At 50.9% G+C, this 27222-nt stretch overlaps 1 protein-coding gene and 1 long non-coding RNA gene across 5 annotated transcripts in view; one reads left to right on the top strand and one right to left on the bottom strand.

The window, feature by feature from the left end:
* Positions 1–27222, bottom strand: part of ADCY5 (adenylate cyclase 5) — a 146334-nt gene that overhangs the window by 10317 nt on the left and 108795 nt on the right. For all 4 annotated transcript variants that reach the window (XM_027061012.2, XM_053220949.1, XM_053220951.1 and 1 more), the window contains 9 exons: positions 26608–26749; positions 24240–24380; positions 20009–20031; positions 18937–19081; positions 17650–17747; positions 14575–14662; positions 5018–5134; positions 4486–4650; positions 1577–1752 (listed from right to left, as the gene is read on the bottom strand). In XM_027061012.2, coding sequence (XP_026916813.1) covers positions 1577–1752; positions 4486–4650; positions 5018–5134; positions 14575–14662; positions 17650–17747; positions 18937–19081; positions 20009–20031; positions 24240–24380; positions 26608–26749 — 1095 coding nt within the window. The remainder of the gene's footprint in view (positions 1–1576; positions 1753–4485; positions 4651–5017; positions 5135–14574; positions 14663–17649; positions 17748–18936; positions 19082–20008; positions 20032–24239; positions 24381–26607; positions 26750–27222) is intronic.
* LOC128315199 (uncharacterized) lies at positions 3674–7746 on the top strand. Its single transcript, XR_008297700.1, has 4 exons — positions 3674–3737; positions 5286–5466; positions 7076–7283; positions 7698–7746. It is a non-coding gene; the product is annotated as an uncharacterized LOC128315199 (long non-coding RNA).

Consider the following 27222-nt stretch of genomic DNA (forward strand, 5'->3'; position numbering starts at 1 on the left):
CCTCCCCCGTTCTGTCTCCCACCTTGCTCTGCCCCTCCCACCGCCATGCTCCCCCACCACTCCCAGCCCTGCTGCCCCGTGCCTGATACCACTGCCCCCACTACGGTTGCTCCCTCATCCCCCGCCCCCAACACCCCTCTGGATCCAAGGAGACTTTCAGGATGGGAGGCTTACAGAAAGCCCAGCCCCAACTAGCATCTGGTCTCCATGACCACAAATCACCCAGCCCATACCTGGGACCCTGGGGCCCCCAGCACCTCCGCCTGGACAGAAGCCAGCCCAGCCACCACCCCAGCCCTTTGCTGCATCCAGAGGAGAAGAGACACTACACCTATGCTGTGTCCAGTGTAGTTACCACAGCCACGTGTGGCTAGAGCCTTCAAGTGTGGCCAGTACAAGCTAAAATGTCCTGCAAATGTAACATAGATACTAGGTTTTGAAGAATTAGTGTGGGAAAAATGTAATAGGTTTCATGAATCATTTTATATTGACTACATATTAAAATAATATCTTGAATATATTGGTTAAATAAAAATATGAAATTTGTATGCTTTGCCTTTTTAACATAGCTACTAGGAAAATTTTAAATTACATTGCATTATTTATCTATTGGACAGTGCTGCCCTGGAGCCAAGCCAGGGACTCCCAAACCAGAAATGTCCTCTGTTCTCTGCTGCTGCTTCAGCAAAGGAGAGGGGAGGGGGGGGGAGGGGATGGGGGAAGGAACATGGTAGACCCTCAAGAAGTATTTTTGGATGAATGGCTAGATGGATGAATGGATCCCATCCTATAACTTGCAGAAAACACAGTTTGCTGCATTTTCTCAGGGGACACAGACCTGTCACATCTTTTGCACTTCCCAATGTATATGTGTGTGTGTGTGTGGGGGGGGGATAGAGTGATGGGAAGAAAAGAGCATTGATATCAGGCATTTTACCTACATTTTACTACTATAGGTATGATTCCCAATTTACTGGGAGCTAGGTAGCCTGAGGCACAACTCCCATGCCTGCTACCTAGATGTGGGACCTAACGACTCACCATCATAACTAGGAACCTTTGAGCAGGGCACAGACTACCCAACCATCCTGGCAGCCCTGCCGACCTTGCTAAGTTGCTCTGAGGCTGAAAAGGGATAATGTATGTCCCAGTGTCTAGCTCGAGGCAGGACATAGAGCCCATGAACAACAAAGGCTGTTCTTTTGCTCTCACAGACCTTGCCGTCCAGCTCTGTTGAATCTTTACCCCTCTGGGCCTGAGGTGCCACAGGCAGATGGAGTTAAGTGAAAATAGCTCATCAGAGACTGTCCTGAACAAATGAGGAACAATTCACTGAGGCCTGAGGGCAGGACTGAAAAACAAACTGGAGGGGACAGCAGGACCTACTCACCCTGAGGGCACTCCCCCACCCACTGGGAAAGAGAGGAGGAAGACTAGACACTGGTGCTTTGCCCAGGTGGTAGGCTGGGGGGCAACACAACACTCCCCTCGCAAGCCCCCTGCAGCCCAGGTTCCCAGCCGCCTGCTCTTCCAACCTCCCTGCACTGTCCCAGACCCAGTGTGGGGAGCCACCTACATGGCGTTGGCGGTGACCAGCAGGTCGGCGTTGTCAAAGAGGGTGACGCGGGGCACCTCAACAATGAGCACGTATGTGAGCTCAATGGCCAGCATGAGCACCAGCTTCCCAATGCAGCTGATCTGCAGGAACACGGAGCAGGCCAGCAGGCTGAGCAGCACGCTGTAGGTGAAGTACTGCGGAGAGAGGGCAGCGGGCTTCAGCGCCCTGGCCCCACCCTTCCCGGCCCCACGCCCCGCCCCCCCGAGCCAGCCACGTTTTGGCCAATGGGAACTTGTGACGAAACCAGAAGGGCCCTGGTTAGGAACCAGAAGATGGGGCTCTAGGCTGAGTCTGGCCAATGCTGGCAGCAGCGCCCAGTGGTTAGAGCAGAGCTCCAGGCTCAGGCAGACTTGAGTCGTAACTCTGATTCATTGTGGACTGTTGGTGTGACTTGCGCCATTTATTCAACTTTTCTAAGCCTCATTTTCCCCATCTGCAAAAGCTCCAATGTCACGGTCTCACCGCTGCCATTCCATGAGAGGAAGCACCTGGTGCCCTCAGTAACTGCAGAGAGCACAGGCCCCAGCCCCTGACCTGCAACGTGAAATCCCACGGTTTGCAAACCGAAACTATTTTCATGACTAATGTGGTGGCAACATCTGAACTGGCCTTATTTGGTGACAAAGACTGTCCCACGTGATGTGATGCTAATTATCATCTTTAGCCTGCTTCTGGAGACGATTCAAACATTTTCCTGCAGAAATATTACTGTATTTCATTATCAGGTGCTGCCCAGGCTACGCTGGGGGTGTGAGATACTCTTTCAAACTCTGAAAAATTCCAAAGTTCTGAATCTGTCTGGCCCAGAAGGCTGCAGACCAAGGATTGTGTCCCTACACGATTTACCCTGGGGAAGTCCCTTCTGGTCTTGGAGCCTCGGTTTCTTTCTCAGACAATAAGGAGCTGAACCAGAGACCTTGGAGGTTCCTTTCTGCTCTGTTGTCCCCTGATGCTAATCCTAGACATGCCACCGTCGTTATTTTGTTCTTTCTTTTAAATTTAGCATCGTGACTTCTGAGTCAGGCACTCAGACTCACTATGCACTTCCTCTGCTTTGGGCTGGAGGCCAAATGGCAGTGGGGGACGCTCCCAGGTTGGACCTTGAGCCTCTTCAGGCCTTCAGGAACCCAGAGAGGGGATACAGAGGGCCCCCTGGGAGGGGCCAGCCTCAAGCCACTACCTGGAACAGGGGCAGAGGAAGGAGTGGGGGGGGGGTCCACCCAGATAAAAACAGCCCCAAGGATAATAATCCTGTCCTTGGGGGCGGGGGGGGAGGTGCGGGGAGGGAGCCCCCAGGGCCAGCCTGGATGCCCATTCAGACCCTGAGCCAGACAGCCAGGAGGCCAAGGCTTACAGGTGGTATCCCCAAAGGCCTTGGGATCTGGGAGGAGTTGCTGAATCAGAAGACATGTGAGCCTGAGAGCTCTGTAGTCATCAAGGCCTGGGGTCAGTGGGACTGGAACTGGTCAGACTGGTGAGGGCTGAAGGCTGGGACCAACCATCTCCCTCAGGTGAGGAGCCGGAATAAGCCCTGCAGCCACCATCCCCACTCTCTTCGCCCACTCCTCAGCATCTGCCATGAAGCAGCAGCCACCAAGGGGCAACTGTAAGATCAAACAAGCCCCTGCTTCTCAGCAAACAGCCCTCAAGCAGCAGCTCCTGTGAGCTCCGCCAGCTGCACGAGGGAGCAGAGGCAGAAGGGAGACTCGGCTGCTCCCCCCTCCACCGCCCCGGCAGGTTGGGAGGGCTCAGCCGGACCCAGCGGCAGGTGGAAGACAGGCACTTGTCTAGGTGAATGCTGGCGGGAGTCCTGCCCTTCATGGAGGTTCCCTTGTCCCATCTGTACAGGGGAGATGGATCGGGCTCCTTCCCAGGGCTGGGGGAGGGAGGCCAGCTCTGTGACTGCCCCGGCGGCCCTCATTGCAGTTCTGGACCTTTGTGTGAGTCACGGGGCCCTTTTGGAACTGGATGAAAGCTTGGACTTTCCCCAGAAAAGGGTAACAACTACCATCACCTCACAGGTTCCGTGAGAGCCCCGAAGGCAGCTGGGGTATGGCATGCAGTAGATGCCCTGGGCTGGAAGCCTGGCCTCAGGCTCGGAGAGCTTCCTGAGGAAAAGGTGAATGACGCACCGCACATACCATCGGCACTTAATGCATGCTGCTCTCTAAGGGTTCTCAGTGTTTAAACCCAATAACCTATGGGTATGATTTCTTTGGGGGTGATGAAAATGTTCTATCTAGATTACGACGATGGCTGCACACATCTGTGAATATCCTAAAAGCCACTGAATTGTATGTACACTTTGAAATGGATGACCTTGATGGCAGTACCGGGTTGGGACTGGGTTCCTTTGCTTCCCTCCCTGCTCTCTGGCCCATAGCAGAGAAGCTCAGGCAGGTTCTCCTGAGGCAGGCCTGCTCCAAAGTGAAGGGTCCACAAACAGCTCTGCCCTCAGGTTAAGGCTAAGAATTCTGGAGCCAGAGGACCTGGGTGAAAGCTCTGGCTTTACCGCTTCCTAGCTGTGTGACCTTGGGCAAGCGACTTACCCTCTCTGTGCCTCACTTTCATCTGTGTAAAAAAGACGTTAACAGTGTCTATGTCAAAGGGCTGCTGTGAGGACGAAATGAGTAAATCTATGTCAAATACTCAGCACAGTGCCTGGCCCATGGCAAGCATGCTGTTTTACTGTTGCATGGAGAAGGCTGGCCTCATTCACTGATGTACGGCACACGGACTGAGAGACTGGGACAAGGTCTCTGGGATGGCTGTGAGCTTGAGAGCCCTTGACTCCCCCAGAGCAGCCAAAGGCAGAGAGGGAGCGGGGCAGAGGGGTCTGTCTGCACCCAGAGCCCCCTGCCCATTACCTCGGGGAAGTTGCAGTTGGGCCGGGGGCTGCTGCAGAAGCCCTGCTCGTCACCCAGGCTGTAGTTGACTGCCGACTCCACCACATGGCACGCGTTGACCTGGCTGGTGCTGATGTTGTGCTCGTCCGCCAGGCAGCCAAACAGGTCCTTGGAGTTACACATGAACTAGGGGCAGCAGGGGAGAGGGTCAGCTGTGGGGGCCAGGCGAGGACAGCCCATCTCCACAGGGCAGCGGGTGTCTGTCCACCCTGGTCTCAGGTGCAGCCTGACACTGACAGGGGGGACAGGAGAGGAGCCTGGAAGAAGTCAGGGAGCCGGCAAGGTTGGCCCGGCTGCCCAGGCTAGGGCTCGTAAACGTCCCCTGGGGACTTCCTGAGTCTTTCTGGTCCCTCCAGCCTTGAGAGCAAGGAACTAAAAGCCTGTGTGAGAGGCTTTAGGAGTCAAATCTGAATCCAGACCTGAGGGGAAGACCAAATAAGAAATTCTGGGGGAGAGGGAGCTCCAGGGAGGCGTGGGGGGGTAGAGCACCTACCATGTTGACAAAAGCCGACAGGAACACCAGGGTGATGGTGAACACTCCGACTAGGGTGCTGTTCGTCTTGGACCGCACGATCTTCCTGGAAAGGGTCTGCAGCGGGGCCGGGAAGAGCTGAACCAAGGGAAGAGGAGGGAGAGAGAGACAGAACAGAATTCAGTGAGGACTCTCCAGACCGCCACAGAGGAACTGGGGGAGCCGTCCCTCCCCTCCACCTTTGTCTCGTGCCAGCATAACCCCAGGTCCTTTCTGAATGCCCTCCTAGTGTGCAAGTGTGCAATGGCTCACACCACTGACCCACTGCTCCCGGCCGACGACAGCACAGAATCTGTGGCTGGCCAGGAGTGAGTCTACCTGGGAAGCTTACAGGGGAGAGAGGCGTGGTGGAAGGAAAGGTGCTATCCTGCCCCCAGCAGAACAGAGGAAAAGGCACATGAATCCGCCATGTGAGTTCTGGGCCGGTCAGGGTTACAATCAGGCAGTTAAGGAAGCCTGGAAGGACCCAGAACTTTCCCAAGGAGGGTCGGAAGGCTTCTTGGCAGTAAGAAGCTGTGGGTCTGAGGACTTGGAGAAAACTTAGGGTCTGAAGGGAGGAAATGGGCTTGTGAGAAGGGGACAGAGTAGCATGTGAGCAGGAGGGTGGGGCCCTAGACAAGTGAATTAAGTGAACCTTTTGTTCAGGACTCCCATTGATCTCCTGTTTCCCCTCACCTACCCTCCCTACATTTCCTTCAATTAGACAAACAGCATGTCCAACCAGAGACCCACCTCAGTTTTGGTAGCTAAATGACCCAGTCCACTGTATCTACACAGTTGGCTTTGTCCACCATGGCGGGTGCCAGGAGTAAAGGCAGAGTGGGGAGTTAATTGGTTAATGGGTATAGAGGTTCAGTTTGGGAAGATGAAAAAGTTCTGGAGACAGACAGTGATGATGGTTGCACCAGAGAGTGAATGCATTTAATGCTGCTGAACTGTACATTTAAAAAGGTTACAACGGAGAATTCTGTATTATGTACCATTTAAGAAAGAAAGCAAAAAGATAACCCAGAGAATAGGAGAAAATTGTTGCAAACCATATCTCTAATAAGGGTGCTGCAACCAGAATACAGTAGTCTCCTCTTATGCGTGGGGATATATTCCAAGACCCCCCCCGCCAGAGGCCTAAAATTGTAGACAGTACAGAAATGCATATATACTATGCTTTGTCCTATATACATACACTTAGCATAAAGTTTAATTTATAAATTAGGCATGGTTAGACATTAATAACAATAACTAATACAAACGTAGAACAATTACAAAAATATACTACAATAAAAGTTATGTGAATGTGGTCTCTCCTCTCTCTGAAAATATCTTATTGGATTCGCCCTTCTGCTGACGATGTGAGATGATAAAATGCCTACGTGATGTGAGGAAGTGAGGTGAATGATGTAGGCACCGTGAGGTAGTGTTAGGCTACTACTGACCTTCTGACGATACGTCAGAAGGAGGGTCATCTGTTTCCAGACCACAGGAACTGAAACCATAATAAATGAAATCATGGATAAGGGGGGGACTACAGTATACAAGGAGCTCTTCCAACTCAACAATAAGACAACCCAATTTAAAAATGGGACAATGATTTGGATAGGTATCTCTCCAAAGAATCTATACAAATGGCCAATGAGCACATGACATGAAAAGATGTTTGTTGTGAGTCATCAGGGAAATGCATATCAAAAACATGAGATACCAGCTCACACCCACCAGGATGGCTATAATCCAAAAGTCAGGTGATAGTAAGTGTTGGTAAGGACATAGGGATATCGGAATCCTCATCCATTGCTGGTGGGAATGTAAAATAGTGCAGGTGCTTTGGAAAACAGGTTGGCAGTTTCTCAAAATGATCAACAGTTACCATATGACCCAACAACTGTACTTGTAGGTATATACCCAAGAGAACTGAAAACGTAAGTCCATGTAAAACCTCGTATACAAATGTTCATAGCAGTACTATTCATTATAGCTTGAAAGTGGAAACTACTCGATAAACTAAATGTGATATTTCCACAGAATGGAATGTCATTTGGCCATGAAAAGGAACAAAAGGTTTTTACATGATATGACACGGGTGAGCCTTGAGAGTATATGCTAAGTGAAAGAAGACAATCTCAAAAGGCCACACGTTGTAGGAGTTCAGGCAAATTCATACGGACAGAAAGGAGAGTTTGAGGCTGCCAGGGGCTGTGGCGAGCAGGGAATGAACAGCGACTGCTAACAGGTATGGGGTTTCTTTTCAGGATGATGACAATGTTCTGGAATTATAGTGGTTAACAGTTGCCCAACTTTATGAATATACTAAAAACTACTGAATTACAGTTTCATCCACCTTCATAAAGGTGCATCTTATAGATGTGAATTGTATCTCAATAAGGAACTTATTAAACAGTTCTTACCAGCTGCCTGACCCTGGGAAAATCATCAAGGGCTCTGAGCTGCAGCTTTCCTATTTATATGTAGGGGAGATCTATCTCCCAAGGTGGCCATGAAGACTCGGTGAAATGATGCATACCAAAGTGCTTTGTGAGCTACTAAATTCAATAGAAAATTTAGTTAATATTTGCATTTTTAAAGAGCTCTATTGCCAGTAAGAGTGAAAATCCCTGTTTCCTATTGAAGGACTTTTTTTTCATAGATGGGGAAAGTGTTCTGGCACTAGCATGAGGATCCCACTCTGAAAAGGTATGACAGATGGTTTCTAATTTTTGTCTGCTTGAAATGTTGCCATTCCATCCTATCCCCCGCCCCATGTTATTTAAATAATTTCAGTTCTAATCACCCTATCCATCAATTGAAGGGTTTCTTTTATTATTTTGCACTCACCGATGAGATATAGGCAAAAGTTATTAGTTATTAGAAATTGGCTGGGGAACAGGATGTGCACACGGGCTTGCTTCCCGGGGAAGGTGGGACCAGGAGCCCCACAGGGGCCACCCAGAGGCGGGGAGAAGAACTGCAGGCTATTTTTAAAATTCAGGCTGGAAAAGTACTTCACATCTAACAAATGATTGGCTTTTAATGCACTGGCTTGCTACAAGCCGATTTCCTTTGTCATCCTTTAAAAAGACCTGCTCTTCACTTTAAAACTTCAAATCTCCAGAAGATTTGACATCCTGCTCTGGTATCAGTTGATATAGGGTATCTTATCTCCTGTAGTCAAAAAGTTCATCTGTATGTTGACCCTAACTCCCATCATATTAATCCCAGTGCGGACGGTGAACGTCTTCACCTGGACAGAGTTTTCTCACAGAGATGCATCACAGTTGCCACCAGATCTTGGAGACTATTTTTTTTTTTTTCCAGCAGGATAATTGTGCCTGTGCAAACAATTGTTCAATGCCTGCTCACTCACAATTAGAGCTCAAAAAACAAAAACAAAAACAAAAACAAAAAGATTAAAAAAAAATTCCAAACCAGTACATTCCCAGTCCGATGAACTCAAATCAATTCAACATGAAATACAGGAGTGGGAACATAATTAATAAACCATGACTGGGGTGAAGGACAGTTTTGATCTCGGCCACTCTGAAAACCTCCAGGCAAATTGATGACCAGCCTGGGGTCCTGGTTCTGTGATGTGGGGTCAGGGTATTGCAGAGATGAAAAAAGGTGATGAAATCTAATGGGGAAAAAAATGAAGAAAACAGCCTTTTTGACAAGAAACTGATTTTAAAAAGCAGTAGCTCCTACTTTACGACATTTTTTTTTTTTTTAAGATATAAAAACTGCAGAGGCCAAACAAGGCAGGCTCCACACCACTGCACTCCTTGGGGTCAAATGGACATATTAACAAAAGCAGTGTCTTTGGGAGGAAGGACTGTGGCTCTGGAATCTAGAACCACTGGGGTTTAAATCCCAGCTATGGCACCTCCTAGCCCCAGGGCTTCAGGAAAGCTGCCTAACCTCTCTGAGCCTCACTGACCCCATCTGCAGTATGGATATGATAAACGCCCTCTTCAAAGCTTAGAAAACACAGCTCCAAGTGCAGAGCTGCGATGTGGACCCTCAACTGCCTGGCTCAACAGCCATGGGATGAACTGAAGATACGCCTCCTGGAGTGAAACGCTCTCTATCCCCAAAGAAACGTGTGTCTGGCAAAATGTATCCTCTAATGGACAAAACGTGCCCCTGAGCATGCTAGGAGAAGGTGAGTGTGGGGCTCTAAAGTCCCCACAGGACAGAAGATACCTAAGAGGTAAGAGGTACTGTAGTGTAGTAAGACCCTATTTCAGAAACTGGGGACAGTAGCCAGGCTGGAGTAGAAAGAAGTGCCAGCAAGGGCAGGGGGGTGCGGTGGTGGACTTCAGGCTGCAGGGAGGGAGAAGAGGTTTCTGGTGACTGCGCAGAGCACACAGAGCCTAGAAGCAGCCCTGGCCACGGTTCCCAGGAGCTCAGGCAGTCAGGTCCCGGGAGTCTGTGGGAGACAAGCTAAGAGGAGCCAGCAGCCTGGAGGATGGAGATTTAAATACACACATGTATACACCTGTGCACGCAAGCATGCACACACACGCCAAGAGCTATGTGGCCAAGTACTCCTTCTGTGCCTATCTACTCCCAAGCTCCAAAATGCAGGAAAGGAGTCTGGCCTTCCAAGTAAGAACGTGCTAATGAGCCACAGTAAAGACAGGGGGCCCAGACCAGAAGGTGGGGAAAGGAGGCAGCCAACCTCTTCTACCCATCTAAGTGGAGGTAGCAGAAATGCTAGCATTGTCAGAAACAAGCATAGGAGGATGGGGCAGAAGTCACAGGGAGGCTGATGGAACAGTCAGAGGTGCCCAAAAAGAGGAGAGGCTGTACTCAGGAGACATGACTGAGTTCACCATCCCTGAAGGTAATCAAGCAGAGGCCAGCCCATCCTTATTATCATAAAGGGATTCCAGTCTCAGGTGGGTGTCTGGGCTGCTTCACTGCTCCAGCCATTTCCAATTTGAGATTCTGAGTCCAGACCCTTGTGTGATGGCAAGGAGGGATGCAGCGTGGCTTTTTCTTTTCTTTTTAAATAAAAAAAAAAAAATTTTTTTAACGTTTATTTATTTTTGAGACAGAGAGAGACAGAGCATGAACAGGGGAGGGGCAGAGAGAGAGGGAGACACAGAATCTGAAACAGGCTCCAGGCTCTGAACGGTCAGCACAGAGCCCGACGCGGGGCTCGATCTCACGGACCTTGAGATCATGACCTGAGCCGAAGTCGGACGCTTAACCGACCAAGCCACCCAGGCGCCCCTCTTTTTTAATTTTTTTAACGTTTATTTATTTTTGAGAGACAGAGCATGAGTGAGGGAAAGACAGAGAGAGAGGGAGACACAGAATCTGAAGCAGCTAAAGGCTCTGAGCTGTCAGCACAGAGCCCGACACGGGGCTCAAACCCACAAACCGTGAGATCGTGACCCGAGCTGAAGACAGACGCTTCACCAACTGAGCCACCCAGGCGCCCCTCAGCATGGCTTTTTCTAAGACAAGCAGCTGTGGGGCCCAGGGCAGCACAGATGCCAAGGGAAGGGAGGAGCGACGTGTGCAGATGCTCAGACTGCCCTTCTGAGACGGCATCGCCAGAAGAAAAGAAGTGCTCCAGGGATGATCCTTAGGGCAAAGCAGCCCAGAGACCGCGGGGCCCTGAAGGGAAGCTGATGCTCTCAGCAGCGAGGCCAGGAGACCAAGACACCAGGTTAGCCCCAAGTCCCCAGAGATGTCTGTGAACCAGATCACGCTGTGTCAGGAAAGGACCAAACAGGCCCACCATGAAAAGGCCATCGGAGCACTCGGTGGGAAGTTCCAGAAAAACTTTCCTACAAAAAGGACCCAGGAAGCCATTCCCTGACAGACAGCTGACACAACTAACTTGGCTAATCCGACTAATTCAGTCGATACTTTCTTCACATTTCTCTCTACAAAAAGGTGAAAACATCGACATTTGAGCAAGGAAGGCCACGCTGTATTGGGGAAATGGGAAAACAAATGGAAAAGAGAAAGAAACCATGTCTGACAGAGCTGCCTGGCTTTGGATCCGCTGGGCTCATGCTGCGGGTAATTTAGAACTGTCATATCTCATCAGAAAGTCACTGCCCATGACTCCTGAAAAACTGTGCAAGTAAGATGAGAAATGTCTGGGTTCTGCTAAAGGGCAAGTGTTTTCGAAGTGAAAACAGAACGACACGGAAAATTCCAGTTCAGTCAGCTATAGGGCAATACCTTGAAAAGGTGATAAAATCAACTTTTAGTCCGTGCACCTGCAGGCAGTGTGCAGTGGGGTCCGGGACAGGCCACCCCCGGCATTAGGGAAAGCGAGGCCAGTCCCCCCTGCTGCACAGATGCCAGAGAAGTACCCCTGTCACATCTCAGTGTGCAAACAGTTCATGCACATGGAAGAGGAAAGAATAATGAAATGGAAGAGGAGTTCAAGCTACAGACAACTTCTCCAGTGAGGGTCTACTTCCCAGAAAGTGGAGAAATACTGAGAAGATGGCGCATCAGAGGTGGTGGTGGGGGGGTGGTGCAGGGAAATGCAGTGAGGACCTCAAGGTGGGTACTACAGTCTACTTGACTCCTGGCCCAAAGGCCCAAATCAGCAGGTGTCAGATTTGTTACGCCAGGGAGCACTTTTCTCCTAAATAGTTTATAGAAGCTCTATATCTATAAGCTGGAAGCAGCAGCCTCTCCTCGTTGAGGGGGGTGTGTGCAGAGGGGCGAGGGATGGAGTGGGTGGGGGACAGGCACTCCATCCACCAGGCTCTCCCGCCGAGGGAACCCTGGCCACCACAGAAGCGTTAGAAAAATCATTGAGCTGGATAAAGGAATTGAGAATAAAATTATTGAAGGTGACATTGATTACAAAATAGATAGATTCAAAAAAACACAAGGAGGCAGGAATGATTTTCATAAATAATCTCGAACAGTGGCAAAAAGAATTCACTGGACAAAGTATTAACTCAAAATAGCCAGTGCAGGCGGGGCCATGAGCCTTCCTCCCCCACCTCCACTCCCCCCTACCATCAGGAACACATGCCAATCAGGAAACATAAATGAAGTCAGAGCAGCTCAGATTTCTCAAAGCAGGGAACAGGAAAGAGAGAAGTCTAGATTCTAGTTTTAAAATTGTAGACTACATATAGCTTTGATTCAGACTTGAATAAGCTCATTGGGTACGTCAAACAATGACTTTGCCTCAATTTATAACTTAAAAAGACGATTCTTGGGGCGCCTGGGTGGCGCAGTCGGTTAAGCGTCCGACTTCAGCCAGGTCAAGATCTCGCGGTCCGTGGGTTCGAGCCCCACGTCAGGCTCTGGGCTGATGGCTCAGAGCCTGGAGCCTGTTTCCGATTCTGTGTCTCCCTCTCTCTCTGCCCCTCCCCCGTTCATGCTGTCTCTCTCTGTCCCAAAAATAAATAAACGTTGAAAAAAAAAAAAACTTAAAAAAAAAAAAGACGATTCTTTTGGATGTTCAGGTAAAGAATGTTTACAAGGCCTTTTTAGCTATGGTGCACCTTTTTTCTTAGGTTGTTGTGACTTTACTGTGGTAAAATACATGTACCATAAAATTTGCATTTTGGGTGCCTGGGTGGCTCAGTCAGTTAAGCGTCTGACTTCGGCTCAGGTCATAATCTCACGGCTTGTGAGTTTGAGCCCCGCATCGGGCTTTGTGCTGACAGCTCAGATCCTGGAGCCTGCTTTGGATTCTGTGTCCCCCTCTCTGCTCACACTCTGGCTCTCTCTCAAATTAGTAAATAAACTTTTAAAAAAGATAAAAAATTTGCATTTTAACTGTACAAATTAGTGGCATTAATTATATGCATAATGTGCAAACCATTACCACTCTATTTCCAAAATGCCCTAGTTCCAAAACCCTTCCATCACTCGATACAGAAACTCTGCACCCACGAAGCACTAATTCTCCATTCCCCATCCTGACAACCTCAGGACCCTCTATCTGCTTTCTGTCTCTATGAATTTGCCTATTCCAGATATTCTATACAAGTGGAATCATACAATATATGTCCCTTTGAGTCTGGCTTCTTTAAGCATGTTTTCAAGGTTCATCCATATTGTAGCGTGTGTCAGAACTCCATTCCCTTCTGTGGGTAGGTGACAGTCCATTGCGTAGATATACCATTTTTGCTTATCTATTCATCTGTTGATGGACATTTGTGTTGTTTCCCCCTTTTGGCTACTGTGAATGTACCATGTACTTTCACAGCCACGAGATAGAGAAAGTGGAAGTGCTCCCGAGGGAAAAAGCAGGTTGGGAGTGAGGTGTAGGGGCAAGACAACAGAAAGACCAAAAGGCAGGAGGTGACTCAACACAGACTTGAGGAAGGAGCTGGTGGAGAGGCAGGGGACTAGGATTAAACCCTACGAGGCAGTGAAGTCACTGGCCAAGCACACAGCTCAACACGCCAACTGACCCAGGCCCACCCTGCCTCCCTCGGGGTGTCACCTTCTGTATCCGCTCAGGGGGAGGGCTAAACCACTCCGGAGGATTCCCAGTTGGGGGGTGGGGGGGGGGCTTCCAATTCTGACAATTAGTCTACCAAGAACTTGACCATTAGGTAATTAAACAATTAACAATCTAACAAAATACCCTGCTTTGAGTGTGGAGAGAGAAAGGGGACTCTGGAGGTGACAAAGGTCCAATCCTTCCAGAAGAAGAATGTGGTTCTTACTGCAGTGTGTGTAGGGAATGATGGCAGAGTCTGCCCCCCACCCTGTCCAGGGCTTGGCTCCAAGTGAGTGTTGAGGAGGAGCAGAGAAATGGTTACAGCAGAAGCCAGAGGGGCTTGTCCCTGCCTGAGGACAGAGTGCTTTCTGGGGCCAGGCTGTCCCATCAGGGAAGTCTTAAACCACTAGGGAAGGAAATGACGGAAAGGCTTGGTGGACAAAGCAAAGGGGAACCTGAGTGATTTCCACCACAGACCAGAATGGCTTGTGGCCAGGTCTCCTGAAGGGCACAGCCTGCCTAAGAGGAGGCAGGGGAGAAAAACACAGAATAGGATTTTCTGCCCACATTATTAGCTGTGTGGCCCTGTTTGAAACACTGAACCACTCTGGGCCACTCTCCTCATCTATATGATGGGCGATTCAAAAGCCATCATCCCTGTGGTCCCCCCAGAGCCAATTCCAGGCACATGGGGACACTGAAGGGGGTGTTGAGAGAGGTCTCTTCCACACTCAGCCTTTTAGCAAATATTTATTGACCATTGCTCCAAGCAGGCATGTGCTAGGTGCCCTTCCTTCATCCTACCGGATACCAAGGGGACAGACAGAAGAGGCAGTGACACTATCTCCTTGTTGCAAAGATTTGCAAAGGCAGATTAAAGTAGCCAACACAAATAAGGCTCCACTGACAAAGTGCTCCCTATAGTCGAGCTTGCTGCCAATGCCAATCAAGAGTTGTGCCCCAGCATAATGTACCCCTGACCCCAAGGGTGACTCCTGGGCTCCTGGGAGGAGCTCCTTATCAGTGGGCTGGGGAGGGAGGGAAGAAGGTGGCTGGGGGCTCAGGTGCGAGCTAGACTCACCTTCACGCAGGAATAAATCACGGACACAAACACCACCAAGGTCAGCAGCAGGAAACAGGTCAGGTAGAAACTCAACATGAACACGGAGCTGGAAAAAGAGAGGAGGTGGGGAATTCTGGGGCCCTGAAAACCTCCGGAAGGAAAAGGAAGTTGCTCCATTCCCCCTGAATCCATTGCCCAGTCTTTTCTAGCCCCTGATTCACTAAGAAGGGCTTACACAGCCTTGAGAACTGATTCAGGACCCCTCCGTAATGGTCTGGCTCCTGTCCTTGCCACCTCCCCGCACCTCCCTGTGGGGAGCAGAAGCCTGCAGAGGGGGGGGGCACTAAAGGGAGAAGCAAGTGTCACCTGCTCAATATTTTGCCTAATTAAGGACCTGTTTTAAAAATCACCTGGTTATTCCCTCCAAGTAGTTACTCTCAGCTAGGATTAACTGTGAAAGCTGGAAACAGATTTGATAAACAGCCATCATTTTTAAAAATGCATTTGTCAGCAGCCTGACCAGACACTCTGAGAAACATCAGTGATGTATCCTTCTAGAGGAGAGAGTCCCTAAATCTTGTCCCCTGCCAAGCCCCACACCAAGTCCTACTCAGTTTTGCTCCCCTGCTCTTCAGCCAGTTCAGCAAGAAAATGCAAGGAACCCCCCCCCCCCGCCCCTTCTTCCCGAGGCAGATCACGGGTGACTTTCACCATGGGCCAGAATCCTCAGACAAAAGAGTGGCCAGTGACTTTCCACCTGGAACCTTCGTTTGGCCCTCCTGGGGCAGGGGCTGGCCAAGGTACACACCATCATATCAGGAGACCACAGAAGTCCCTTTTCCCTTTCAGGGTGTGAGAATGGCCTAGAGATGCCAGGCGTTGTGAGCCAGTTAAAGGCAAGTGGATGACTTGAAAAGGCAGGTGAATACCTCTAGAGAGGCATCCAAAGGGCGTCTGTGTTCCAGGCTCCCCCAGAGGCCAGCACTTAGATGCCTTACACAAATAGAACAAGGTAGAGAACTCTCTTCAGAGGGAAAGAAAGACCTTTAAAGTAGGTCTTTCCTGCTTCCGTAGAGAAAGGACTGCTAGAGAAAGACTTCCGTCAATGCCTTAGCAACTCAGAGCTGCGGCCAGGGGGAATGAAGCCACTGTGGGCAGAGCAGGGAAGGAGGAAAACCCCGCCCACAAGCCATGCTGCAGAAAAAGAAAAGCGGCCCAGAGGCAGGGTTATGCGCCCAAGCTAACTGGACTAGCAGGTGCAGTGGGACAGAAGGACTAGGTTGCCTATTTATACCTGTAGCTCCATTTCAATACCAGAAAAATTGGATCCTGTGGCAATAAGGACCCACAGTCCCACCAGCCCTGCACCACCTCCGTGTGTGGGGCAATGGGCATCAGCTGCACAACCAGAGTGGAACTGGCTGCCAGTGTCTGGTATCCTGACAGAGTCATAGTGGGTACACATGTAAAGGCTATCTCTGCAACAACGTGTCATTAAAAATTCAAGGCTTTGAGCAGCAAGACATGAAGGCATTGTGTACCTCCTGATAACATGCACTAAGAAGGACACATCACTTGTACGGGATTCTTGTCAAAAAAGCATAACCTCAGTCTAATCATGAGAAAACATCAGACAAGCACAAATTGAGATATCTGCACATTAATTGGCCAGTACTCATCAAGGGTGTTAAGGCCACAAAAGACAAATAAAAGCTGAGGAAGTATCACAGATTAGCTGGGGCCAAGGAGACAGAAGAGGTAAATGCAATGTGGGATCCTGGACTGGCCCCTGGGACACAAAAAGGCCATTAGGGGCAACACTGACGGAATTAGATTACGGTCACTAGTTACTAGTGTCACCCCAGTTACTAGTGTGTCATGCCAGCGTTAATCTCCTGGTTTCGACCATCACACTACAGTTATGTAAGTGGTCAACATGAGGGAAAACTGGATGAAGGATGTACAGAAACCCTCCATAATACTCTTGTCACTTTTTTATAAGTCTATAATTATTTCAAAATGAAGAGTAGAAGGCATTGGGATGAGGGGCCCCTTCTGGATCAAGTTGGACTTAGGAGACATAACTGAACACAACCAGTGGGTCCTGGGTAGATCCTGGCTATGAATAAACAGTTGAAGACGTTGGGAGACAATTTTGGAAATCTGAACATGGACTTGGTGTTACACGACTGCAGAGAACCGCTGCTAATTTTGTCTGGTGTATAAGGCACTGTGGTTAAGAAGGGAAAGCCCTTAAAATAGGACTGTATTGAGGGTTTTTGAGGGGAGGGGGGGAATGTCCTTTTGTCTAAAATTTAAATAAGCAGAAAAGAAACAGATAAATTATAAAATATCAACAATAGTTATACTTTACAGTATAGGGGATGGGTGCTGCTTATATTAATTACTTTTCTGTATGTTTGAAAGGTTGCATAAGAAGTAACAAATGTGTGTACAGACATGGGCACACACACATACAAATGTATACACACACACGCAAACAGACATGGAGCAGTTATCTTTCCTGTTTAGATGTGACTCTACTGTGACTATGTCCCTAACACTTCATCTCAAAAAGCCCACTGGCAACATCCGAGTGGTTCCTCAGAAGCCACAGGCCTCTGTAAGGGACACAGTCAGTCCTTGGAAGCATTCTAGAATATCTCTTTGAGGAAAGCCATCAGAACCAGAAATCCATTCTTTGAAATACCCAGAGTTGCAGAAAACCCTTATCTTTTGAAGACGTATTGATGATTTTGCAAGAACCAAAGGTCACACAGAAGCAAACCTGAGTACTTTTGGGTGATTTAACGGGCAGCCGCAGTGTGGGTACAATGGGCCAAGATGACGAAGTGCCGACAAGGAGTCTCTCATGCAGCAAGGCAGCGCCCAGAGGGAAGTCTCCCACCCTGGAAGGAGCAACTCACCTCTCTGTCACAAGGGAGTCAGACTTGTAGCTTCCCGGTCCCACCGAGGACACATTTGGAAACTTCTCCCTGTCTAAACAGGCTTAGCGCAGACCTCCGCCTCTGCTCTCCTACATGACCTCCCCTCCCACCCTTGAAGCCCCACAGCCAGAGGGACGGTACTTACTGGGGCACGATGGTGATCTGGACAAAGCAGATGAAGAGGAAGACAAGCGAGGCACATGCCACATAGGCACCGAATCGGTCATCCACCTGCTTGGAGTACTGAGAGGGATGTGCGGGGTGAGAGGGGCAGAGACACCTGGCCCCGTCCACTCCAGCCCCGCTCCACCCCAGACACTCCCAAGACCTGGAGACCTGGAAGAACCAGCACTAGCCTTGGTGCTCAAGAAACCAGTCCAAAGCACTATAAAGTGGTGCCTGTTGGGGAGGACAGTTGAATTGTGTCAAACCAGAAACTTCCTGTAGGTCGGGTCACCATGAGAGTAACTCGTCACGATCATGGCTCACATCACGGAGTGCCATCTGCGTGCTAGGACACATATCAGGTCTATGGCATCCTTATGCATGGACGTAGGTACTGGACCTATATAGCTGCTACTTCCCAGGTGAGCGAGCTGGGGCTCAGAGAGGACATGAGGCTCACCCAAAATCACAGAGCTCGTCTCTGAGGGCCCAGCTCCCAGCCCCAGCTCCTCCCAAGACACCAATAGGCGGTGGGAACAGAGGCTGTGCTGGCACAGAGTCACCAGAGAGGGTGCTTTGTGACTCAGTTCCATTAACTGCTGGTGAACAGTGCTTGCCTCCTAGGCTTGCCTCACTGGACGATGACGTGAGTCCACACCAGCCCGTTTTAACTCAACACTGGGGAAACGCCGTGGCGTGGGCAAAGACCCTGGACCAAGGTCTGGTTCTGGCTCTTTCACTACTTCACTGGTGGCCTAGAGCAAGTCACCCAACCTCTCAGTCACAATTTAAGGAGATGGGACAAAGAGATCACAACTGACTGCCTCTTCCAAATGTTTTCCAGTGTGCCAGAGGCAGCAGGGGGATCCACTGGTGATGATAATGATAGCAAAAATAGCAACAATAAAAATAACATAAACAGCAATGGACATTCACGGAACATCTATGTGGCCAATACTATCTTATGTGCTTTCTATATATGGATTTATTTAATACTCACTATGACCCTATGAAGAAGGTATGTTAAATATCCCCATTTTCCAGATAAGGAAATGGAGACATGAGGAAGTGAAGACTTCTCTCTTCTGACCATGAAAGTCCCCCTAAAATCTCCATCTACTGGGTAGCATGGCATCGGAGCAGAGGGAACGGAGACAAAGGGCTCTTTCCATGGTGATGGAGAGCAGAAGGGAGCCTTCTATTGTCCTGTCCCCTCCCCCTGGTTCTGGTTCTGCCCAGGGCCTCGTTCCCACCCATGGTGCTGTACCTTCTTCTCTAAGTCAGGCTCCCTGAAGGTCAAGAGGAACTTGCGGACATGCTCAGACCGCAGCCTGTCGATGCTCCTGGCGTCAATGGCACGGCCCAGAAATTCGTCCACTTCATCCTCGGGGTTTGCACTTTCCTGGGCGTTCCTGGGGAGCAAGACACGCAGACACACGGCAGGCTGACCACCAGGGGGCGCCGCAAGAGGGCCCACTTGAGCCCATGCACCCAGGCCCATTAGAAAGGTCCTAATAAGGGCTGGGGAAGCTGGGACTGAGATCCGGAACCCAAGTCCCCCCGCTTCTTAACTGCACACATGCACAGAAAGCTGCCAGTGTCTGACCTTCTGGCTGAAGGGCCTCGCCGACAGTAAGGCTTTTCTGACTCTACTCATATATTATTATAGTATAATATGACTTATCATCAAAGTTTTCATTGTTTTTCCCCACAGCTAACAGTCTCTGCTCTTCACTCTCCAGCGGTACCATCATCCTGAAATAAAGGCCAAGATCCAGAGGCAAGACTGCTGCCCCAGGGGCTGTGAGCTACCCCACTGCTTTAACCCGGCCCAGGGCACCCTCTGGGAAGCAGGTGTCATGATCAGGGTGCCAAACTAAAAGCCCATCACTCAAGGTGATGCCTAGTCCTTGAGTGGGGTTTCTGACAGCCCCCAAGAACCAGGAAATGGAAGAGAAAGAGGAGCACATTCCCTCAAGGCACCAGGATGTGGCCAGACCTGGTGACCAACGTGCAAGGTCTGCATTTTGCTGAGAGCAGCAGGCACGTGTGTGTGCGTGCACACAGGCATGTGAAGAGCATGCACGTATGCAGTTGTGAGTGCACACGTATGTCCACGTATGTGTTTGTGGGAAGATTACAAACGGGCAGTGCCGAGCCCAGCCTCTCTGCCCTGGGCTCCTGGGCTGCCCATCTGTCAGCTGCAGTGCTCTGGTCATTCTCAGCCAAGGCTGTGTGGCCTCACTCCCCAAGCAATGCAGGGAAACTGAGCTATAAGACGAATGTGGGCCTATCCTCCAGGCCAAGAGAGCAGGAATAAAGAAGGGCATGTTACTCACTTGTCCTTGGGGTCTTCAAAGCCCTAAAAAAGAGGGACAGAGAGAGAAGGAAAGAAGTATGAGAACAGAGAGGACGGAGAACTGAGGCTTCCAGAGGGACTACGGGAAGGCTGCAGCTCATTTACTCTCTACGGCTCACCGAGGAGTCTGCACAGAGAGAGGACTGTCACCCAGGAGTTTGTCCTTCCTTCCCTCAGTGAATACAGCCAGGTTCTTCCTATGGGATACGCTCTGCTACGTGCTGGAGGCACACTGTGATTTCATGTCGCCCACTGGCAAAACTCACGTGTCTAAGCTCTTCCTGTCCCCACATCCAATTCCCCAACTCCCCTTGCCCCAGAGCCTGGGCTTGGTGGGTCCCTCTCAATTCTACCACTTATTCAGATGGAATAAGAGAAACCATTAAGTGACCACTGCCCCCACCCCAGCCTCACTGAGCACACAAAATCTGGGAATTCACATGTTTTGAGCTTAAGAAAGTTAAGCTCCAGTTACCTGTAACAGCTTTCCTAGCGTATGAGAACTAGCGTGTTCTTACAAAGCCAGGATTGGTTGGGGTGAGAAACCTGCGTTCCATGCGTTTGACTGCCGCTCACATACACAGGGCAGGGGTGAGTGTGAAGGTCCCTTACCGGTCTCCAAACTCAAATCCCTATTTATCTACGCAGTCCACAAAGGGACAGATGTGTCTCGGGGTGTGACCAGCTGTGGCAGAATGAAGGGTGGGTTCCCTAAAGTGGCAAAGGGGTGGAATCCAAGAGGTAGTGGAGGAGGTAGCAAGCAGCCCCAGGACTGTGTCAGGTAAGGCTCCAGTTGCCAGGGCAAGGACCGAGTGTGACCTGTGGTCTTTTGGGGCCCAGCGTGGGGCACACTGCTGGGCAAACGTGGAGGTCAGTAAGCGCCAGGTGAACCCAAGGCCAAATGAACACACCTCTCTTTATGCACACTGCAGACAGTTTGAAAATGCAAAAAGCATTCATGAGCCAGAGTTGCCAGGAACTAAAACAGATGTGGGGTCCACACCACACCCCATGTTCTCTTTTCCAACCCCCCCCCCCCCAGTGGAGGGCCCCAGGGGCCTCGGCAGCCTCTAGTGGCACATCCAAGTGCCCAACTGTGGACCCTGAGCTCCTCCGAGGATGCCAGACCCTTCTTGTCCTCTGAGAACCATCGGGCCCTCTGTCCAGGCTGTAAGACCCGGCCCACTTCACCATCCCAGCCCCAGGCTGGAGGAGTTGGTGTTAGTCAAGTGGGTGTTCCGCCTAGGGAGCAGGCCCAAGCTGGGTGCCCCCGCGATCCCTCAGAGCACGAGCTTGAGTGGGCAGCACAGGGCCTGGACAGGCCAGCTCTCCGCAGAATATGGTGAGGCGCTGGCACTGAATTCCACCACGGGGGCCAGCAAGGATTTTACTCCGGGACTGAGGACAACCAGGCTGTACTATGCTTATGCAGGTCTCTGCAGCTCAGAAATCTACCCGACACGTTTTTAACAAACCTATTTCTGACCTTCCCCTACGCTCCTTTGGTCATTTACTGGGGTTGGCTGGGGACTGGGTCCGGTGGATGCCATGTTAGTGTGGAGAGCTCAGCACTGGGTTAGGGTGTCGGCAAAAGAACCTTGGCAAATGGTTGTTAAGAACACAGTCCCGCAGATGGGTTCAAGTCTCACGATCTGCTTACTACTTCTAGAACAACGGTCCTAGCCTGGCTAGGAGGACCCTCACATGGGTTCTGCCACAGAACTTCTGGGGAGCAGCTCAGCTCAGGGGGTCCTGTGTGGTTCCCAATTCCGGTCCCTTGGCCCTAAAAGCAGGAACAGAGGCCACGGCCCCTCGGCTCATCCACACGGAGGTTCATACGCCCGCTTGGCAAGCTGCTCGTCTCCTCTGGGCACTCGGGCTCAGCCCGCTGCCCCCACAGAACGCAGAGCTTCCCTGGTTAGATGAGCAGATGCCCCTGCATGCCCTTCCTGTCAACCTTCTTATTAGTAAGTACCCTCAGGGACTTCACGACACTTGTGCCTAAGCACACACCAGAGCAGCTCGTCACTACGTTTTAAAAGCTGAGTAAAAGCCGAAACAAGATTTAAAGAAGTAAGAGTGCTGCCTACAGGTTAGTACCTTTCTTAGTGTTCTCAGACACCGCTTAACCTAATCCTCCACCCCCACCATCGGTGGAAGTCAGGGAAGCATCTCTCCTTTTGAGCATCTTTACCAAAGGTTTCAGGCAAGTTTAACACCAGAAGTCGTGGTGTGCCTGGCGGCTGGCAGAACTACCCCCTCAACCGCCTAGACACTCAGACTGGGCGGGCTGGGGGCTGGAACTGGTCCTTTGACGCTGGTCTCTGGCGACTCTGCCCGGCAAGGATGAGGGATGGGAGTCTCTTCTCCCAAAGGCTGCTGCAGAGGCGTCCCCAACCCTGTTCTTCCACACACCTTCCCATCCCTCTGTGCTGGCAAGGCAGCTGATGCCACGGAGGAGCCTGGCAGCCAGTCTCCCCCGAGACGGCCCTTTCCCCAGTTACAGCCCTTCCGCTGATGGTTCCAAGGCTCCTGGTCCTAACAATGATTAATGCATCTGCTAAACCGGTGCTTATGCTCCAAACTGTCTCCTTTGGGACTCTGAAATAACTGAAGACTCTGCTTACACCAAGTATCTCCAAAGAAAAAAGCTTTCCAACAATTTTAAACAGAGAAAGCCCACCAGGCACCTTTCCTGCCTGCTTGTGGCTCTTCTTCCTCTCCTCTCCCCGCCTAGTCTCCTGCTCAGCTCTGTCCTCTCCCTCCTGTCTTCCTGCTCCTCTTCCCTCCCACCTGGATGAGAGCCTCCCTCTTTGCACCCAGCTCTCAGTGGCCCCACACTATGCTCACCCCCTCTGGACCCAGTCACGTGGATACAGAATCCACAGCAGATTATTAAAGGGCTAGGGTGAGAACAAAGAGGTCCACCGACTGCTCTTTGCCTTGAGGAGGGCCCCCCAGGGAGAGGGAATGTGGCTAGTGGCCTGGGCGGCACTGGCCAGACCTGTGAAGTCCAAGTTCAAAGCCCTGGGGGAAGGCTAGGTCCCTCCCACTCTGTTCCCTCATAACCTTCATGTCCTACAAGTTGCTTCTTGACTGTCAAAAACTAAAATAGAGGTCTTGACTCAATTCATTTTTTGATCTTACACATTTTCCTTGAACCTCTGTCATCTGCTATTTGCCAGTTAGCAAGCAGCAGAGTGGCTGGGTCCCCAGCCTGTCCCTGGCTCAGTCAGCTGACTCAGCTGGATTTTCATGGAGTTTATCTCTAGTCCCTGCTGCTGTAGCTAAAACCTGCTCCAACCTACAGACCCCAAATTGGGGATCCTAGTGCTGGCGCGCCCCACCTCATTCTTCTACCCTGGCGCGTGCATGTGTGCGCTCTCTGTCTCTCTGTCTCTCTGTCTCTCTGTCTCTCTCTCTCTCACACACACACACACAGACACACACAGACACACACGGCTCCCCACACCCTGCTGCTTCACCCACCCCTCTCTCACGGTGGGCAACTCCCATGGGAACCAGGCTGCTTGTGAGCCAAGGAGTTTGTTCGGACATGGATGCCAAACTCTTTGATAAAAACAAAGAAAAACACTGCTGCCAGACCCTGACTTCTGTTACCCCTCTCCCTCTTCCTCTCACCCTCTGAATTCTTTGTCATCACTGACAGAACCCAGGCAGCACATCCTGAATTAGCCTGTTCTTGGTGTGTGTTTAGGGACAGTGGGGGGGGGGGCGGGGGGGGGTGTCTGTCCTCCAAGGCAGTTGGGGTCCCATGTCCCCCACCCCTTCCATGGCCTCTGCTCACCTGCAGAGTGCCCCGCAGTGAGCAGGGGCACTTCTCAGCACAGAGGGCAGAGGGGACCATCACCTGGCACTTCACCAAAAAGTGCTGAGATGGTCTCTGAGCAACTGAGCCAAAGGATGTGTTTCAGCTGCCCAGGAAGGGCACCTGATAAGCTGGTGCCCACCAGACAGTGCCAACAGACCACTGGAGGCTCTGGCTGGACTCAGGGGCTGCTTCCAGCCTGTGGGACTCATGGAGAGAGCCCAGGGCCAGAAATCAGGCACTCTGGCTCCTAGTACAAAGTGGATTCTGTGGCTCTCCAGGTGCCATCAGGCAACACAAGGGGCCTGACCCCGTCCTCACACTCAAGGAAGGCCCTAGCCCTGGAGAGTACTGCCCACCCGCTGTTCCCCCTGCTACTCACCATCCGCTTCATCTCCTTGGACACCTGGTTGCCCCCTAGGTGGTTGTAGAAGGGACGCTCAGCCCCCCAGTGAGGCGGGTTGTGCCCAATGGAGTTGGTTCTCTGACGATTCATCTTGGCGATCATGGCCTTTTCTTCTTTCTGGGAGAGCCAAACACATGCATCAGTCTGTGGGCAGAGCCTACCAGGTGAGCCCAAGTGGGCAGTTTCTCATGGCTCCCAGGTGCCTGGCCAGGTAGGGGCCCCTCTCTTCTGTGTACATCCTGGAGCCTAGACATCTGCCAGGATCCTAGAGCTCACTGGAGAAAGCATCTTAAATCCCTCCAAATTCCCCAACATAGCCCTAGCTGGCTTAGGTGGGAGGTTGGTCTTATGAGAAAGCAAAGAGGCTTTCCCAATTGTCATTGGCATAGAATTGTCAGGGGTGGGCAGAGCTTGGGTCTGAGGTGCTCAAGGTGAAGGAGAGAGAAGAAACCTAGGATTCCAATCCACTCAACTTATCCCAAACAACCATGTTCTGCCAGAGGGTGCAGTAAGACAGGCCCTGCTGCCCAGAAGGCAGCTCGGAGAGGTTTGGGTCACTAGAGCTTGAGATGCAAAGGCTGATAGACATTGTACAAATACACAAGTGGGGCCTCAGCTGGCTCCCCACGTGCCAACCATCATCTCTGTCTGTCCATCCATCCAATGGGCTCCAGGTGGAGGGCCGGAGAGGCCCTGGGGAGACCTGAGGCAGCCTTCCCCTCAATTCCCTCTCTGAGCCTGGGAAGGGAGCCCATAAGATCAGGGACACAGAGGGGAGGGGACACAGCCTGCTTCAGCTGACATTGCTCTGGATACGGGGTGTCACTCTCTGTCTCCATTTCATCCTTTCTGGACCGCTTGTCAAGAAGCTGGAAGAACACACCCCATAGAACCCAGGGTAGAAGGTAACAGCTCTCAGCCTGGGTGGGGCAGGAAGGTGGGGCTGAAGACCTCATCAACCTAACAGAGGGGAAGGGGTGGGAGGAAGGCCTGGGAAGAGGTCAGTTCACTTGAACTATAGTCAAACAGCAAGCAAATGTTCAAAAATGTGACAAATAAGCCACCAGGTGCTCTCCCCAGAACGTATAAATCCTCCCATCCCTCTTCATGGTCTGTGGGGGGCCTGGCACAGCTCCCTGGAAGGGGCCCCATAGCCAGGACCTGTCTCCGGGGCTGCACTGCTGCGGCGGATGAGGTGCCCGTGTGATGTCCCTGTCAGGGTGGACACCTGTCCCAAGGAGCCCTGTATCCCTTTAAAAATCAACCTCTGCTGTCACTCAACACTTTCTCTGGACTTTTCTCCCAGCTTAATTTTATCTTTAGTCTAATGTCTTTTTTTTAAATTTTTTTTAATGTTTATTTATTTTTGAGAGAGAGAGAGAGACAGACAAACAGACAGAGCATGAGCAGGGAAGGGGCAGAGAGAGAGGGAGACACAGACTCTGAAGCAGGCTTCAGGCTCTGAGCTGTCCGCACAGAGCCCAACACGGGGCTTGAACTCATGAGCCATGAGATCATGACCTGAGCCAAAACCAAGAGTCAGACGCTTAAACGACTGAGCCACCCAGGCACCCCTAGTCTAACTTCTTAAGAAAGGAAGAGGGAAGACTTCTCTGTCAAAAGGTTCTGACCAACAGGTCAGTTCAATGGAAAGATTCATCAGTAAAAGGCATTTTAATCTAGGGAGAAATAGAAAATGTTCTCTTCATTCACTTTAAAAATTAAGAACATGGAACATGACACTATTAAAAATAGAATGCCAAAGTCTGCTAATAATTCAGTTTTATATTTGGGCAAGTGTGGGATGGGACAAAGTGAGGGGAAAGAAGGGGACTATAAGGTGAAAGAGGGAAAGAACAGAGGTCCTCTCGAGAAATAAAGGTCTGCAGGGACAGAGACCTATTGAGACGAAGAGATAGGGAAGGAACGAATCCACCTAGTTCACGCAACAGACAAGGAGCAAGGCAGAGATGAAACCAATGGCTGGAGATACAGTAGATGGCGGACAGACCTCCTAGTTGTTTTATTTCCATGCCCTGGCCTACTGCTGTGTTGCTAACTGATTTGAGGCCTGTTGCATTTTTGCAACAGAAGCAAAATGAAAACATTCCCTCTTTGCTGTCAGCCGTCACAAGGCCTTTCTAACTCTCATGTCCTTCCCGAGATGCAGGAACCACGACCGTGTGAGGAATTCACGACTTGACTCAAGGGAAGAGTGAGAAGACAAGGAAGCGGCTGCCAAGAAACATTCCTCCCCAGAAGAAGAAGGCCGCGCAACCCCTGGAGCCCTCCCCCGCCCACCTGGCCCACCCGGTCCACCCGGCCCCTCAGCCCTTGGCCCGACCCGCTTCTGGGTGCAGCGCAGGATGAGGAAGGTCTCAATGCTGTGCTCCTTGAGGTAGGCGTTGCGCTCGCCCCCACAGCCTGGCTCCACCTCGTAGTCACCATTCAGGTAGTTGAGTGTGGCCTTGGTGATGTGGATGCGCCTGCAGGTGGGGAGAGATGCAGGCAGAGCAGGGCAGAAAACATGACTTCAGAACTCCAGTCCCCACACAGAACCACACTGCAACTGACTTGGCCACAGTTCAAACCCCAGGGCCCGAACCCTGGCTCAGATGCTAAGCCCAACTTAGATCCCAGCCTCAACACACTGCATCTCTCCACTGTTCAAGGTAGACCCCTTCCCACCTGACCACACCACATCACATCTACGTTATGTCATCCTCATCACAGAATACATCATTAGCCTGTCAGGAGGACACAGTCTCAGTCTCACAAATCTCACAAACCCGCTCAGGAGCCAGCAGTGGCTCTGGCTGAGTACACGACTGAGTCCAGATCCCCCAGCCTGGCACGAATGTTCTTTTAACACAGGCACTGTTTTTCCCACTGGTCCCTAAGCGGTCATGTGCTCTACTTCCATTCCTTGGAAATACCATGTTTCCTATACCTGTGCCTG

The sequence above is a fragment of the Acinonyx jubatus genome, chromosome C2 (genome assembly GCF_027475565.1).
Source record: "Acinonyx jubatus isolate Ajub_Pintada_27869175 chromosome C2, VMU_Ajub_asm_v1.0, whole genome shotgun sequence".
Taxonomy (NCBI): Eukaryota; Metazoa; Chordata; class Mammalia; order Carnivora; family Felidae; genus Acinonyx; species Acinonyx jubatus.